The following is a 17187-nucleotide window of genomic DNA, read 5'->3' as shown; positions in this document are numbered from 1 at the left end:
TAATAAAAACACTTTACATGAGTTTTATTAATTTGAAATTTGGCGGGCGACGGATTTTGTTTGCATGTTGCCGCGCATGCGCAACAAAAAATCGATGTAGGCAATACTGGAAACTCAAATCCCTATTTCATCCAAAGGAAAGTTTGTGCATTACAATTGAACACCCGGAACCGAACGGAAATTCAACGAGCGAGAAAACGAGGAAAGTAAGATAACCTCTGCTCACCTGCTCTGAAGAAACAGGATGGCGAAGCTGCCTCGTTTAGGAAGCAGAAAAAAGGCAAAACGATGGGCCAAGGGTCAGAGTTCCAGTTCCAATCCGGTGACCACGAAGCACCGCGAACAGGCCATCGGTATGTTCTTCAAGGATTTTTCTGGCACGCCGGGTATCACGAGGGAGGATCTACAGAAGCATGACGTTATCCAGGGTAATATCCAGCCACAGTTCGCGAAACTCGACATCGACGATGATCAGCCTGAGAGCACCGTGAACGGGACGGCGAACAGCTTCGACACGTTCGCTAGCAATTATAGCAATTGCACCAATGTTTCCTTTGGCAAGTTTCTCAGTCACTTTCAATCAACCTCGCTCGTACACAAGGAGATGCTGGCGGTACTGTCAGCCGTTACGGAGATCATCAAGCAAAACGGTGGTAATGAAAGCTCGACAGAATACTTTGCAGCCTTGATGACTACTTTGGAAACGGTCGAGGATGATACTTCCGTAGCTGCGACGTTATCTCTGGTTGGAATGAGCTTGAAAACGGTACCTAAGAGCGTACTTAATTTGCAATTTGGCGCAGCTAGTCAGATTTTCCTTCAGATACTTTCTAAGTACGTTATGACAGATAACTTTCTCATCCTGCGACATTGCATAGGTTGTCTCTCGGTGCTGTTGAGGGCGCAGGAGGCTGCTGCCTGGGCTAATTCCTCGATTGTGCGAGTGCTGGACGCTATATTATCGTTCACCACTCATGCTAAACCCAAAGTACGCAAGTCTGCTCAACATGGTATATGCATCATCCTCAAAGGCAGCGATATAATGAAGAGCGAGAACCCGCCGACTTATCATCCGGCCGCAGGACAGGTTGCGACGCACTGTATAGCACAATTGAACGCTGCCTGTGAACCAGGATCATCACTAGGGGTCACCACCATTCTGCATATCCTTACACTGTTAAAGGACATAATGCATCAACTATCAAAGTCACATGTGAAGACCATCTGTGAACGTCTCTTAAGTATCATGACGTTAAAAAATGCACTGATAACATCGTGCTGTCTGCAAACGTTGCATGGATTGTTTGTCTCAAGACCGTCAGAAGCAACATTGCCTCTGCAAAGAAACATGGAAATCATTAAAGCCCTTTATGATTATCAACCTCCCGTGACTGACACGCAGCCAATCTTGGCGTGGTTGGCGGTCATGCAGGAGGCTCACTGCAATCTGGCATATATTTCATTGAACACGACGTCCTCGACCTTGAATGTTGGATCGACAATGTTGAACAATGTTATACCGAGAATGTTGAGTAAGTGTACTGAACTCTGGTTATCTAATAAGACGGAAGTCATAACTGGCACGTCGAACACTGTCAAGACTATTCTGGAGGATTGCGTGGCGCCTCTCTGTGAAAACGAAGAGCGCATTAATAAGTACAGTTCGACTTTGACTCAGATTATCTCGATAATGCACAAGACATTGAGTTATCAATATCTCGAAGCCTGGCGTCATATCTTTCATCTCATAGCCTTGCTGTTCCAAGTAATCGGGAAATCCAAGCTTCAGGGACTTATGGATATTATCAGGTCTCTGGGAGAGCTACGAGATTCTTATAATTTCGCGTACAATAGCGATGTCGAATACGCCGTTGGAGCTGCAATTAGAGCCATGGGGCCGCAGATCGTATTAAACATCCTCCCTCTTCGGATCGACGACGACACGATAAATTTGAAGCGGGGCTGGCTGATCCCGCTGTTGAAAGACTGTGTAACAGGGGGCACCATCTCCTTCTTCAAGGACGTTCTGCTGCCGATTGCTTTGATATGCGAAGAGAAAAGTAAAACAGGCATAGAAGGGAAGACGTACGAATTTCTGATACCGCAAATCTGGTCAATCTTGCCGAGCATATGCAACAACGCCAGCGATGTAAAGGATAATTTTAAGAGTATCGCCAAGCTGTTAGGTATGATGATCAGTGACCGGAAAGACTTAAAGTTACCCATAATGGCAGTGTTGAGGAAGCTAATCGGGAAAGCGACGCGGGACGAATGCGTCGACGACATCGCCGAGCTCGCCCGCTTCGCCAAGAACTACCTACCGATCCTCTTCAACCTGTACACGACGAAACCGAGCGGTACGGACGAGGAAGGACAACGTCTCGCCGCGTTCGACACGATCAAGACTTACATGACAATCGCGAGTAGCGACCTGGCAAACGAGATGTTTGAACGCGCGCTGACCAAGACCGATGAGCCTGGCGCGGACGAATTCTTCAAGGAGAGCGTTTATGATCTGATAAGAGTGCTGATTGGCTATACGGACGTCGATAAATTAAAAAAATACTACGACATGTGCATGCCAGTCCTTAAGGATGATACCAAGCAGAAGGAGCAGAAGAAAGCCTATAGATTTCTGGAGGAGATATGCGGAAGTGATCGGGAGGTGTGCAAACAATTTCTGCAGGAACATAGACGTGAGGTTCAGAAACTGCTGATAACATCGGCGACCAGCGTGATTACGACTAGTCGAGGCGCTCGTTTACGATGCCTGACGCATTTCGTCAAGTTGCATCCGCAACTCGAGAAGACCAAATTCTTGCAGGCGATTGTACCAGAAGCTATACTCGGCGTTAAGGATATAAACGAGAGATGCCGCAATACGGCATATCAGTTGCTCAACGTGATCGCCGAGAAATTCCTTGATAATCCTGAGCACCTCAAGGATTATACGGATATGTTGATGGTGGGTTTGGGCGGCGAACAAAAATACATTAGCGCTACTCTACTGGCTTTGGCGTCCCTTACTTATCATTACAACGGTTCTCTGGGCATGGAGACTATCGGAGAGATCTTGGGGCATGTTTGTACGATTCTGACAAGTCCTACGAGGGAAGTAGTAGAGTCCGCGTTGTCTTATGTAAAGGTGTACATCAACATAATGCCGTCCATCGTCGTAGGTCCGATGTTACCACAGATGATCGACGCTCTGTCGCAAATGAACGAAGATTGTAAGCGTCACTTTCGCCAAAAAGTACGCGATATCCTTACGAAGCTGATAAGGAAGTATGGCATAGGGCCGATATCGAGTATGGTACCGGCTTCAGACGTGATCCTACACAAAAGGCTGAAGAACATCAACAAGATTGAGGATGCGAAGAGGAAGAAGCGGGAGCTTGAAAGAGCTAAGAAGTCAGAAAACGACGACATGGAATTTAACGCTAAGAGACGACCTAAGAGCATAGAGGAGATATTGGCTGACAGTGACGAGGAATTCGAAGCTACAGAAAACGAGGAATCGACAAAAAATAAAAAGAGAACATCCAGAAAAGATGCCTGGATTCAAGAGAATGAGGGGAACATAGTCGATCTTATAGATCCTGCAGCTGCTAGAAATATCACAAGTTAGTTTACAATTCTTTATAAATGAAGGTTCTTATAAACATTTTCTCTCTTATAATTGATTTAGTAAAATTAATGAATTCTGCCTTTTTCTAATTCTCTTGGTTAATTAAACCGAATTTCTAAATTGATCTTCTATATTATTCTTTTTTTTAATTAATTAAACTGAGATTCAATTGTAATTCTATATATGTAATTAATGTTTGTAAAACGGCTTATAATATTTTGCAAAAGGGATTCGTATTATTCAATTTTATATTTTATATTTCAGCTACACAACCGGGTGTGTCAAATCCAAAGATTCCTGTAAAAAGAGTAAAAGATCATGGCTTTAAAACTGCACCCGACGGCCGCCTCATCATCACAGATGGTGATGAAAAAGATAGTGATACAGAGGAAAAGAATAAGAAAAAGGCTCCTTTCCTTCAGGATGATTTAGAAGAGGACGATTACGGTAAGGCATTACCAGAATTTATTAGAATTGTGTTAATGATATATCTCTTATATACCTCGTAATACTTTTTTATACATTTCGTAGAAGATAAAGATGATATATCGGTGACGGAGAAGAACACCAACAAAAAACGTAAATATAGTGAGAGTATATCGGATGTGATGAGCTTGAAAAGTCAATCAACGTCGAAATACCAAGGTATATTTACAAATTTGTCGATTCAAGATATCTCAGAATCATCGACTAATTTTCTAAAGAGTTTTCGATAAATTTTTAAAGAAAATCTTTCTTAAAAATTATTTCATCTTAATTTCGATTTTAGCTGGTGGTTCGGGTATTCACCGACCGCTAAAAGCGAGAAAGGTGGAACGCGAACTTGGTTCGGAATATCGCGCGATGAAGGCCGGAGGAGATATCAAGAAGAAGGGTAAACCAGACCCTTACGCGTATCTACCCTTAACTAGAGCCGCATTGAATAAGAGGTCAACAATATATTTCTTTTATTTTATATCACACACACATTTATATATTTACATAAATTAATTTATATTAATATATTTGTCATATCACTCTCTTGCTTAATTTATTAATATATTAATAAATTGAATAATTTTATTCTTTTTACAGAAAGAAGAAGAAAAACGCGGGCAAGTTCCAGAGTATCATTTCTGGGGCGAGGAAGGGTGCGCGAATAGGAATGAAAAACAAACGTACGAGAAAACGTTAGAGGTTAGATGATAATTCTGATTGTTATAATTACGATATTATCTAACAAGACTTGTAGCATAAACTCCTGTTATTATTATAATTAAAAAAGATAAATTGTCGCAGCTTTTTTATTTAATATGCTGCATTAATCATTTCGATTGTTCTCGTTTTGTCCGATTTTTAGCAAAATTTTATATATAATATGCTATACGGTTTTTTAAAATCGGATATGTTCGAGAATCATAGAATGATTCGTTAGTGTCAAAGTTATAATTAAATTATAGCAAACATAGCTGTCCTTATTTCGAAAGTTTTACGCGTAATGAAAAGATCACACTGCGTGTGAAAATCGTTATCAGATCATTGAAAAAATTCTCAAATTTTTCGCTCGTGTTCCGGAGAAATACTTTCACTCGTAACTTTTCTCCGCCGTCAATTTCAATGCTCCAACTATACACAATGGACATAGAATTTCTGGCTTAGACGTATGAGATAACATGTTTCCTAAATATTGCGATGTGCATGGAAGAACAAACGACGGAGACGTTAATAATTCGGTTTCCATTGCCGGAATAACATCCGTCTCATATATAGAAACTGGAAAGTGATGTCCACAAGTAAATATCATATTATCCTCTTCCATCGTGAGCAAACGATCCACAGCATCCGAATCCTGTTAATATAAATCTCTTACAATAATATGCAATATAATATAAACTATAATATAATAAGATTTATAATATAATCAAAAATATAATAAAATTGTTATATTTCTGAAAAACATGAAATAATCTTTGCACACACGAAATAATCGCGGTTCTTAAATTTCTGCGAAAAGTGAAAGAAAGTGCATATGATCTTGATATTGATTAACTTTATATTTAGAAGATGGAGAATAAATAGTATTAATATTCTTTTTATTATATAATAGACACATACACATAATACTAATTTTCTTTAAAATGACTATTATAAACTAATTTTAAAGTTAACAGAAAAAAGGAAAACTAATGTAAAGGACTTGCTAATTTGATATAATTAACAATTTCATATAAATAACAAATATAAATTAATATAATGAAGTATATATAGATTAGTGATAGACATTTTACCTTGATGTGTGCGAATAGTTTGGAATCTTCCATTTCGGAGGACACCGTATTGATAATTCCCTCCATCATTTGTTGCGAGCTGTTATTTCTACTTGTGCCCGGATATCCGTTTAATGGCGCTCCGTAATTGTCAGCCATTAGAGAGGAGAAGATTTTGATGTATTCGGGCATAGTATCGTCTGAAGTACAAGTTATTCGTTAATGTTATTCTCATTAAATTCATCCGTTTTCCAAAAAATCGAAAAAAAGAAAAACCTTCATCTATATGTTGCATCAACATTGATAATATTTGTAGACAAAATTTGAGCGAGAATAAGTCATTTATCCGCCAATCGTTCTTACTCTCTTTGTCGCATTTATTTGTATCCCGGTACTTTTCCATTGCATCTTGGCTGTAAAAGAAATTATATCATGACTTCACTTCACATTTCGGTCTCAATATCTCAGAAATTCCCGAACTGTATGTACATGTGTCAAAAATGTTTCTCGTGCGCGATCAGAGATTAAAGCTTTAATATATATTTTCTATTTTTTTATTGTATTTATCTACAATTTGAAAAAGAATATATAGAAAATTAAAAAGAGCTGTATCTTTAAAAGGCATTTTGTTAATCTTTGCGTTTATTTATTAAATATATCATGTTAAAAAATGAAAAAAATTACGATTTTAATTGAAGATCAGATAAAAGACATAAGTGTCCGCAAAGCTGCTATATAATGTAACATCAACTCACCAAAACAATAATAATCCAAGTGGATAATAGATAATACATATATGCTCGAGAAAAACATTTTCCAAACTTTGCATAGGTAAATCATGTTCAAACCAAAAACGGATCGCGCTTCGTAATACTTCACATTTTAGAGTATTTGCTTCGTTACTGATTCTGTTTAAATAAAACTTTAGTGCTTTTATGGTTTCGTTGATCACATAATTCCTTTGAGAACGCGAGGACACTTTATCAGGGAACATGATATTCTCTTTATACGCGTCGCACTGATTCATCTGATTGTCATTATTAACATTATTTATTATTGTTTTCGCGCAAATTGATCGAGTAAGATTTTGCACATTGTTACGGGCAATGTTTTTGTGCGACAGTGAATCATTCTTATCGAAAAGATTTTCGATCCATTCGCATTGCTCATCCCTGTTCGGACTAGACTCAATGTCAGAGATCTGGTTCTCGTTCGAAGGTGATTCTTCCTCCTTTCTTCGCGTTATACATAATTCTTCTGAACCACCCTGACAATCGAAGGTGTAAAATTCTTGTGCGATCGCTTGCAAGTTATTCAATGATCTACTCGTGGAGATCTTTGTCCAGCTTCGCGTGACGCTGTTTTCCAGAGATTCCATAAGATTTTTCTCCGCCTGTCTATTGAACAATTCAGTATTTTTCTTAATACTTCGACAAGATGCAGTGTCCTTCGTCGCATCCGCATTTTGCGAAATAATCTTAGCCGTGAATTCCCGCGGAATTGTTTCCGATATTGAATGACTTATAGATGAGCGAATACTTAATTTGTGCAACGCCTTCAATTGATATGTAAAAGCGGTCAGAATGTCACCTTCTAATGCCGCTATCTTAGAACAAGCTTGATAATTTTCCAATTCGATACACTGTAACAGATAAGTTATGATGATACATTCGAGAATCTATACACTTATGAAAACTTCACTCAGAAATCAAAAGATATTACATTATCAAAAGATATTATATTCATAGTATGTTTTAATTGGAATTTAAATTAAAATATTCACAATTGTATATATTTGCGTTTACAAGATACTATTACTATTATGTTTTACGAAAAAAAGAGATAGCTGAAGAATATTTTATTACTTTTTTTAAAAAAGAGAAAAAAATCAATATGATAAAATTAAATAAAATCTCTCAAGTTATGAAAGGCATGTTGCGATAGGCGCGTTACTTCCAGAAATGTTATCTAGAAGACGACGTTTAACGATTGAACGATTAACATGATAAAAATGATTATTTTTTTTTATGTATAAAATTTCATTATCGTTTAATCATATCATAATCATATTATAATCATATAAAGTGATCAACGAACCTTGTCCATAATATTAGCAGAATGATATAAAGAGTAAAATTGTTCCAGGACATAATGAAGCGTCAATTCCCCAGGTGACTTTTCGATGACGCTCAGAGGACGAACAAGTCCAGTGAAACAGGAGGTGTCGTTAGACTGATAAGAGATTACCGGGGTAGAAATACCGGGTACTTGACTAGGAACGTCTAGAGCTACGTGCAACGTATTGGGGAGTCGCACTACTCGCTTTGACGATTTCAGCAATACAAGTTTATCGTCGGTATCGCGCGTCTCTTTCGCGGGGATGCGACCTAATTGCGCCCTGTTATTATTACCCCAGGCTAGTACTGTACCTCCTGAAAAAAATGCACATTTACTGTATTTTATTCCTTTTCAATCTATTAAGAATCGCGTAATAAATAATGATTTTAATCAATCATATTTTATTATGCTTCTATCTTTTAAAAATTGCAGATTAAGAATTTCATTAAACAATTAATAACTTTGTTTGAAAATTTATATTAAAAATTTACAGGAAAATCAAACATTTGTTACTAAAATTATAAAGATATAATCAATTATAAAACAAAATTTTAAAAATTTTAAATTACAATTGAATTTAATCATAAAATTGAGATTATTTCATTTGAAATAAAATTGCTAAGTTCTTTTTAAATTTAGAATAGATAATTTAAATATAAAGAAAGATTAGAATTTAAAAAACTATTATAAAAATTACAAAAAAAATTTGAATTATATTTTTATTGTTTTTCTAACCTGGTTGTATCGCAACCGTATAATCGTAACCACAGGCAATCCCAACGATATTAATTACAGGATTGCTTCTCTCCTTATTATTGTGACCTATATTTTCCGATTTCGATACACCGGTAACATTTCCATTATTTTCATGCGCATTTTTATTATTTGTCGATGAATCGTTTGATTTAGCCCCATTATCTGAATCTCGTTGATTCTGTGTCTTCTTAAAATCGGTATGTCTAGGTGGTATTTGCGCTAAAATACAAGCTGGATTATAAGACAAGGGCGTTGGAATTGGCACTTCTTTTCTTGTACCATTGCCTAGTTGACCATCCAGATTACGGCCCCATGTGTATAAAGAGCCATCCTTCGTTATCAATGCATTATGATGACAGCCGGCTGATATCTAGATACATAAAAATATGATCACATAGTTATATCTCATTCACTTTGCAAATATGTAGGATTTTCTTTTTTTAGCGTCACAAAACAATATTTTCGGAAATAATCTGAATAAAAAAAAAATTAAAAAAAAAAATATATATATATCTTTTATACTATTATTAAGTGAAATTACAAATTAAGTGAAGTGTAATTTAAGGACATAATCTCTTAATATTTTCAGACTCTTTTCAACAAACCTGAGTAATTTGTCCTCTTATCAAACTAGTATCGACGATAGACGGCTTCAAATGCGCTTGACTCTCATCAATTAACCCAATGTTTTTCAAATCTGCGCTTTCGGATGGTTTCTTTCGCGTTTCTACACTAGAAGTGATCCTTTCCGTTTCTACAGTTTGTACATTGTCCTCCAAAAGATCTTCGTTCAAATTTATAACGCCGCTTGGCATTCTCTCCGATTCCTTCAAAGTTTTATTCTTTCTTTCATCTTGTTGTTCTAATATACGAGTCCTCTTTTGCGCTTGCGCTTGTAACCTGAGAACCTGAGGACTCGCGCCCCATACGTATAATTTATTCGTATCACTGAGAGCTAGCTATAAACACACAAAATATAAATATATGAGATTGCCCCTTCCCCAATGTTATTCAGCGATACAAGTATCAAAATAAAAGAGTTAATAAACGATTGTGATCCTTAAAAGGATCAATCTTCTAGTCTTTATGCGAGGCAAATTATATATATCGTTCACTGACTTACATTATGAAAATATCCAGTACTTATAAGTATTATTCCGTCCGGCAACGATATTTTCGTCGGTATGGAACTCTTAGCGTTACCACCGATTCCCAATTGACCAAGGACGTTGGATCCGAAGGCGTATACAATACCGTCTACAGATAGTGCCAGGGTGTGCGCGTACCCGGCGCTGATGCATCGCACAACCACACCGAGTAAAGCCGTAACCAAAGACGGCGTGATCTTTTCGTCGGTGTTACCATGACCCAGTTGACCATGGATACCCCAACCCCACGTGAATACTCTGCCGTCTGCGGTAAGAGCCACGGAGTGATATTGCCCGGCCACCGCGTCGATGATAATTTCTTGCGCCAATGAAACGATCAATTCTGGACTCGAACATTGCAACACTTTGCCGAGACCCAGCTGTCCAAATTGACTTGATCCCCAGGCGTAGATTCCATTATTGGTAACAGCCAGGGTATGGCAATGTCCGCACGATACGCTGAAAACCTCTACCTCCATACTTCGGAAGAAACATATAGCATGAGGTGCTCCGTATCGTAAGACGCTAGAGCCAGTCCCTAATTAATAGTAATATATAGTTATTAAATTAATATATATATATATAATATAATATAAAAAATGCAAAAAAATTGAAAAAAAGATATAAAATAGATCAATGATCGAAAATTTAAAAGAAGGAAATCGAAAAACCAATATGAGCTGAACGAAAGATACAAATGAATATAAATTTTGTAGACTGTCAAAAGACATATAAATGTTTTGCTTTTTATCTTAAATCATATTCGAAGTCAGAGTATACAGAAATATAACAAAAATGTGTGATTTAAAAGTTCTAGAAATTTTTTAAAGATTATGGCAAAAATATAATAGAAAAATTAAAATATAAATAAAAAAATATTTTTTCTAATTTGACAGAGATATATATTTTAATACTTAATTAAAAAATACTACTAATACTAATATATACTTTAATACTTTTAATTAAAAAATATTAATAAAATAATAATACTTTCTTAATATGTGTTTATAATTTTATACCTTATATAAGTGGATTAAAACGCTTCATATAATTTATTATAATTTGTCTTTTTTTTATTTAAATAAAAAATAGGTCAAATATATACCTAAACAACCTTGTACCGAACTTCCCCAAGTATAGATGTTACCATTTCTAATAAGAGCAACATGAGAAAATCCAGCACTCAGTGATCTTCTTTTAAAGTCAACATGCAATACCATTTCCGAGTATTCCTGCTTAGATGAAGGTTAAAGATATAATTATAAGTTAAGCCAATGAAATAATGATTGAAATGGAAATACGAGATTCGGCAAATGGAAAACGAGATTGTAATTATGCAATTGATGTATGACACTCTTTCTCTCCTTAATCTTAAAAATTTCTCTAGCATCTTTTCAAAAGCATTTGAATATTCAAAAATTAGATAAATATTTATGTTACGCTAATTTTATGTGCAAAATATTTTTTATCTTTATTTATGCCAGAAATTATGTAAAAAAGTTTAAAACAATACATTAATGTAACTATAATTACAATTTCTAAAATATGTTAAAAAATGTAATAACATAAAGAAAAAGATTGTCAAAAATCATCTAAACAATATGAAGACATATTGAAAAACCATGCACGATAGAAGCATTCCCGAGAATAAAAAAAAAAAAAGAAATACTTTGAAGCAAATATGAAAAAAGATACATAGAGAAAAATTTCATAGAGGTATAAATAGATTTTTTTAAAGAAAAAAATAAATGTTTTGTATAAATTTTGTAATTTTTCGATGATAAAAACTTTATAACTTTCCTTTTTTTTGTTTCCTTTTACCGTATTTCGTATAAATTAAAATTTACAAAATATAAATTTTTATGGAATTACCTTGCTTATTTCTGGCAATTGCACATCGTACAAAAACGTAGATTTATAGTTGGAGTTTAATAATTGTTTCTTATGTATAAGAGTCAATAAAATTAATATAAACGTTTCTACTATATCTCCCACAAGCGTATCAAGCTGATCCTGTAAAATATTTTTGTTATTTGTGCATATTTCATAATTAAAGCATCCCATTTTATATTAATCGCTTTTTTTTTCTCTTAAAATTTTTATTGCATAGACATATCTATTTACAATATTATAAAATCTAACGTTAAATATAATAGTAACCAAAGGCTAAATTAAAATTTTGTTTAATATACTTGTATGAGAGAATAATCAAAAAACAACATTCTATTGCATATTAACGATTCTGAGAACTAATTTATAAAAGTTTCTCTTTCTCTCTTTGTTTTAGATAGTTATGATTTTTAAGAAAAACATCGATTTCTCTCAGGTCAATATACAGATTTATATGACAATAGCTTTCAGTACTCACAATATTATCTGTAATATCTGTAAAATCACATTGACTAGATCGTAGATTATACGATGCTGTTTTATGGCGTTCTATATACTGTAGCAATTTAGGTCGTAATACTGGATTTGTTGGATCATACAATGTCACTAATCTCTGTAAAAGTAAATCAAAGTATTAAATATATAATCGTAGCACACTTGAAAAATCATTTAAAAATAAACATTTAAATTTTGTAAACATATTAATCTATCTTTTTTCGTTCACATATAAATTTTATAAAGCAAAGTAATTAAAAATATTTTTATATTGTTTTTTTCTCTTTGATTAATTTGTTAATTTAGTTGTCCAAATGGAAAATAATATATATCTCTTCTCATTTTATCTATAAAATGAGTGAAAGCTATTTAAAACATAATAAATAATTATTAGCAGAGCTGAAAAATTTAATTAAAAAAAAGAACAAACAAAAACAAAATTAAATAAACGGTTCACATTTATTTATATACGAATATAAATTTGATTTTTATATAAAATCTACTCATGATATGATATTTATATCATGAAAATAAAATCATTTTATATTTTGCAAATGAGACATAAAAACCAGATTCACATTTTTATAATTTTATATAAAAAATAATACTTAAAAGTTAAGATTTCTTACCTGAAGCACGAAAATTTGAGATTCTCGCAGATTACTACGTACAAACAACATATGAGCTCTAGCTAAATCATGATTCAATAACATTGCTTGCATCAAATCAGATTCGCTTAAACATATAAGTAAACCATCTAAAATATACACATATAATTCATATTACATTCCATACATTAGTAATATTCATTTGTATTAATGTATAACTTGTTTGTGAGATACATGCAATCATATTTATACATATATATGTATACATTACATGATTTTGGGCGAACATTATTTGTGCCAAACATTTGTACTGTCTTCATGAGAATATCCAACATTTGGCCATACAAATTTCTCTGTGTAGCTAAATGATGTAATACTTCCCATAAATAAGTTTGACCAGCTATATTAATAGCTAGCAATTCGTCGTAAAACATATTTGTAGATAAAAAGTATCTAAGGACACAAAATATAAAATTATAAACAAGAGCGCATATATTACTTTTCCAACAATTTTAACAGGAAAAGAAAATAAAGAACAGAAGAATATATCGCTATCATTTTGGTAATGTGTGGTAATTGCATTGTAAAATGCAACTTACAAGAATTCTTTGTAAATTGCTTTAGATTGTTCTGACCAAACCCTCAATGTCATTTCGATAAAGGCAAGAATACATAAATTAGATAAATGTATCCTTGTTGCAGTAGGCATTTCAGTAATGACAGGTGTCAATAAGCAGTGAGTAAGACAACTTAATAATTCAGAAGTATGACCAATTGATGCAAACTTTAACACACTCTTCAATAATTTACACTGAAATATAAACGTTAGACAAAATTAATTCTCGCGATCGATAAATAAAGAAAAAAGAAGAAATATTAATATTTTTACATGAAATTTTTGATAATATATATAGCAATTTCTTTTTTTTAAATGATAAATATTTTATATAAAATACGTCACATTAGAAACAGAATATTTAAATCTTTCTTTAATTGACAGAAAAAATAATTTAAATGTTTCAAAAGAATGATCATGATGATATACTCATAAATTACTGTTTTATACATCTTCAAATTTCCAATAGAATTTACTTAAATTCTCTATTTCTGATAAATCAATCTATGATTTATCTATTTTGTAAGTCTTTTTATTTACCCTAGACATTTTATAAGAAGCTACTGCACGTGGAAATTCTTTATTTGATAGAAATATATCGCCAGCATATTCCAGCAATTGTTGTCCATTCAGTCCAAAAATCATTGCCAATTTTCCTGCTTTTTGTAGCTCGTTTTTTTTCAATACTAATTCCATGAAAATCGAAAAAAGTGATTTTCTATAATAAAAGCATATAAATAATTTAATAAATATGCATAATCTTTGCAATATTCTGTGAACATACTTCTCTCACTCATTGTTATTGCTACAATAAGACCTACCTTAAAATAACTTCGTATACACAACGATTTGTAACAATTATACATGTATCTAAATTAGGTACTTCAATTTTAATATCTTTTATATTCTTTGGTAAAGTACATTTATTCTCTACTTCTTGAGAGACTTTTCTTTGTATCACATTATCAAAATTTGTTACTTTGTAAACCGCACGTATCACTTCCTTATTGCTCTTAAAAGAAAAAGTTCCGATAATAGACTCGGAATTGAATCTGTAGTCTTTATTTATATGAGTCTCAGATAATTGATCGGATATTATATATATCACATATTGATTAATATCGGTAATGAAAAAGAATCTATGTGTCAATAAAACAGTCTCGCATGATTCAAATACTTTGTGCATCGATAATGGTACTGCAGCCATATTTGAACTATGCACCTAGAATAATAAATTGTTATTAAATATAAGAATTAATGTTATATTAAATTCTAGCAAAAACAATGAAACATATATATATATATATATATATATATATATATATACATATAAACATATATATAGAGATGTTAGAAGCTATTAAAATTTAAAATTGCATGTGTGTATACATGTATGTGTGTAGATAAATTGATTATTAAACCATAAAATTTTATCTTACTGTGATATGATGAGTGCTAGGATGATAACATGTATATAATTGCTGGCCTTCTCTATCATATTGCGAAGTTAGAAAGGTATCTTTTGATATTGGTTCTGGATTGATAAAATTTGTTTTAGATTCTGTTGATATTTCTGAATTAACAGCAAGCCCATTATAATTTTCTTTTTTGTTTGGAGCATCTATAACATTAGCATGTTATTAATATTTAATAAACAAAATTGGACAGAGCATGCATCCAAGAAGTGTCCATTGTTTAAATAACTCTTTTTATTATTTTAGTGACATTTCTCTAACAATTCAATAAAAGCAATATAAAACTAATGATTTAGCTTTTTCCTCTTTTTTGCAAATAAATATATACTTGAAAAAATGATGTATTAATAAATAATTACATAAATATTTTATTTTAAAACATAAAATTAAAAATTAAAAAATATTTTGTGAAAATACAAGTATTTAGAAAAATAATTTTAAGTTTGCTCTTTTGAAAAGTAAATGATACGCTATTTTTTCATAATTAAAGAAAAAATTAATACAAGAATATTATTTCTCTAAGCTCTTTAAAATTTTTTGACTTCCTGCATTTTTAAAATATACTCATACACTTACCATGGCATTGTGAACTTTCTCCTAATGTTTGATTTTTAGTATCAATTAATTTTTGTTTGAAAATGGCCAGTTTTTCGACAGAGAGCTGTTTAAGTTCTTGTAACTTAGATTTATTAGGAACAGAATCTTCTGTGTTATTATAAATAGTACCGTTTGAATTTACGCTACTATGAAGTTCTTTGTTTTCAAGATTATGTAGAAGATTATATAAATATTGTTTCAAAGATAAACGCCATTGTTGTTGAAATTTACTAGTTATCAAAACAAATGCAGCCTCATTGTTTTCATTTTGACAAATATGCAGACTGCTTATACTTCCATTGACATATGTTGTACCCAACTGCTGCCCATTTAATAGATTGAAAAGTATAATTGCTCCACATTCAGTTCCTATGATACCAATGTCAATAGACATTTTTGTATCTTTCCACCATGTGATAGCAGTTGGTCTAAAAATATATAATGATCTATGTAAAAAAATTCTTTCAATATTATATAATTACAATTACATTATATATAATTATATGTGAAATATATATATATATATATATATATATATATATATATATATATATTTATTTATTTATTATTATTTTTTAGTTAAAGATATTTTATATAATACAATACCTAAAATGAGAGAGCTGAAGATTTACAAAAGGAATATAGGTTGCATCATCTGTCTTCCATCTTTTGTCAGTGATATAATTTTCACCGACTAGAGTTAAAGCAGGCAATATGTACAACGAACCATCCAAGGTTATGCATAATAACCAAATACCAGTTGGATCAAAACAAAAACTGGCTATTTGTTTATGTGGTCCTTGAAACCAAGGTATTCTCTTAATGACAGGCAAACAGGAGAGTTCTTTTTTGAAATAAAGGACAATTTCAGCATTGCTGGTGGTCAGTGCAAGAAATAATCTTCTCCCAAAATTGCACTGTATGCTCTGCTGTATCTCAGTAGTTTTAATCAAACATTGCAGTTTAAATAAATTTTCATTCATCATCATAGTGTTAGGAACCACCATTATGTGCGAATGTTTTTTCTGAAATATTAAACATTATATATCACTGCTGAAATATTAAACATTATATATCACTGCTATTTATAATATAATGCAGATTTGTGTGACAATAATTATTATATCATATAAACAAATAAAAATATTGCTACATACCTTGAATATTTATATCACTAAGCTTGTCTGTCAAATGATATTTTAATTTACATAATTTATTGCTTTGTAATATATATATTATTAAAACTATTATATCGTTATTATTTATCTAATGTCAGGAACTTAGAGAGGCCATGTACTATTCCTAATGCATTTTTATATTCCTTTGTTACTGTTGAGTACTGATTACTGCTCTTGTTCTTCGTGATTGAATTGGCAGCTATGTATTAGCATTACTTTTTTTGCGCACGCGCGAGCAGACAGATGTATCCTATAGAAAATCAGGACCAGAATTAAAAAGAGAGAGGTCTATTTTTGATTGGATCTCCGTCTCTTTTTATATATCATACTATCTGAATTAAAAATACATTTCTCATCAGACATTTAGCAATAAAAGTGACACAGCGTCACGCAATTTCGAAGAAAAATGTTTAGAAATTTTATTTATTAATT

At 32.5% G+C, this 17187-nt stretch overlaps 2 protein-coding genes across 3 annotated transcripts; one reads left to right on the top strand and one right to left on the bottom strand.

Annotated features, from left to right (window-relative positions):
- The first annotated feature begins 135 nt into the window (after positions 1-135).
- On the top strand, positions 136-6288 carry LOC145964700 (RRP12-like protein). The gene is made up of 5 exons (XM_083087721.1): positions 136-3623; positions 3893-4075; positions 4160-4273; positions 4398-4557; positions 4703-6288. The coding sequence occupies exons 1-5, from the start codon at positions 245-247 to the stop codon at positions 4800-4802; spliced, it is 3936 nt and encodes a 1311-aa protein (XP_082943847.1). The 5' UTR covers positions 136-244; the 3' UTR covers positions 4803-6288.
- On the bottom strand, positions 4552-17072 carry Ca (RCC1 and BTB domain containing protein claret). 2 transcript variants are annotated; one of them, XM_083087719.1, is made up of 20 exons: positions 16735-17072; positions 16184-16602; positions 15557-16005; positions 14945-15126; positions 14327-14727; positions 14046-14223; positions 13489-13700; positions 13161-13342; positions 12911-13038; positions 12265-12399; positions 11769-11909; positions 11002-11131; positions 9872-10434; positions 9354-9707; positions 8728-9118; positions 7972-8306; positions 6630-7516; positions 6151-6287; positions 5896-6074; positions 4552-5456 (listed from the first exon to the last, which is right to left on the bottom strand). In XM_083087719.1, the coding sequence occupies exons 2-20, from the start codon at positions 16582-16584 to the stop codon at positions 5193-5195; spliced, it is 5649 nt and encodes a 1882-aa protein (XP_082943845.1). In that variant the 5' UTR covers positions 16585-16602; positions 16735-17072; the 3' UTR covers positions 4552-5192. The 2 variants fall into 2 exon arrangements, with proteins under 2 accessions (XP_082943845.1, XP_082943846.1); XM_083087720.1 differs by having other exon boundaries at positions 11002-11128; positions 16735-17071.
- Positions 17073-17187: the final 115 nt, after the last annotated feature.

Source organism: Camponotus vicinus, unplaced genomic scaffold (genome assembly GCF_025532165.1).
Source record: "Camponotus vicinus isolate PSW18456_S1 unplaced genomic scaffold, iyCamVici1.0 SCAF_14, whole genome shotgun sequence".
NCBI classification, from domain to species: Eukaryota; Metazoa; Arthropoda; class Insecta; order Hymenoptera; family Formicidae; genus Camponotus; species Camponotus vicinus.
The sequence above is the reverse complement of the archived record's forward strand: the minus strand, read 5'-3'. Positions and strand labels throughout refer to the sequence as shown.

Excerpts from the sequence above, each read along its gene's own strand:
- Ca (XM_083087719.1), bottom strand. The coding sequence starts at position 16,584 with ATGGTGGTTCCTAACACTATGATGATGAATGAAAATTTATTTAAACTG. Across the intron at positions 8,307-8,727 it reads TACGGTTGCGATACAACCAG|GAGGTACAGTACTAGCCTGG; the intron begins GTTAGAAAAACA and ends CATTTTTTTCAG. Across the intron at positions 6,288-6,629 it reads CTTGGATTATTATTGTTTTG|CCAAGATGCAATGGAAAAGT; the intron begins GTGAGTTGATGT and ends TTTCTTTTACAG.
- LOC145964700 (XM_083087721.1), top strand. The coding sequence starts at position 245 with ATGGCGAAGCTGCCTCGTTTAGGAAGCAGAAAAAAGGCAAAACGATGG. Across the intron at positions 4,076-4,159 it reads TTTAGAAGAGGACGATTACG|AAGATAAAGATGATATATCG; the intron begins GTAAGGCATTAC and ends TACATTTCGTAG. Across the intron at positions 4,558-4,702 it reads AGAGCCGCATTGAATAAGAG|AAAGAAGAAGAAAAACGCGG; the intron begins GTCAACAATATA and ends TTCTTTTTACAG.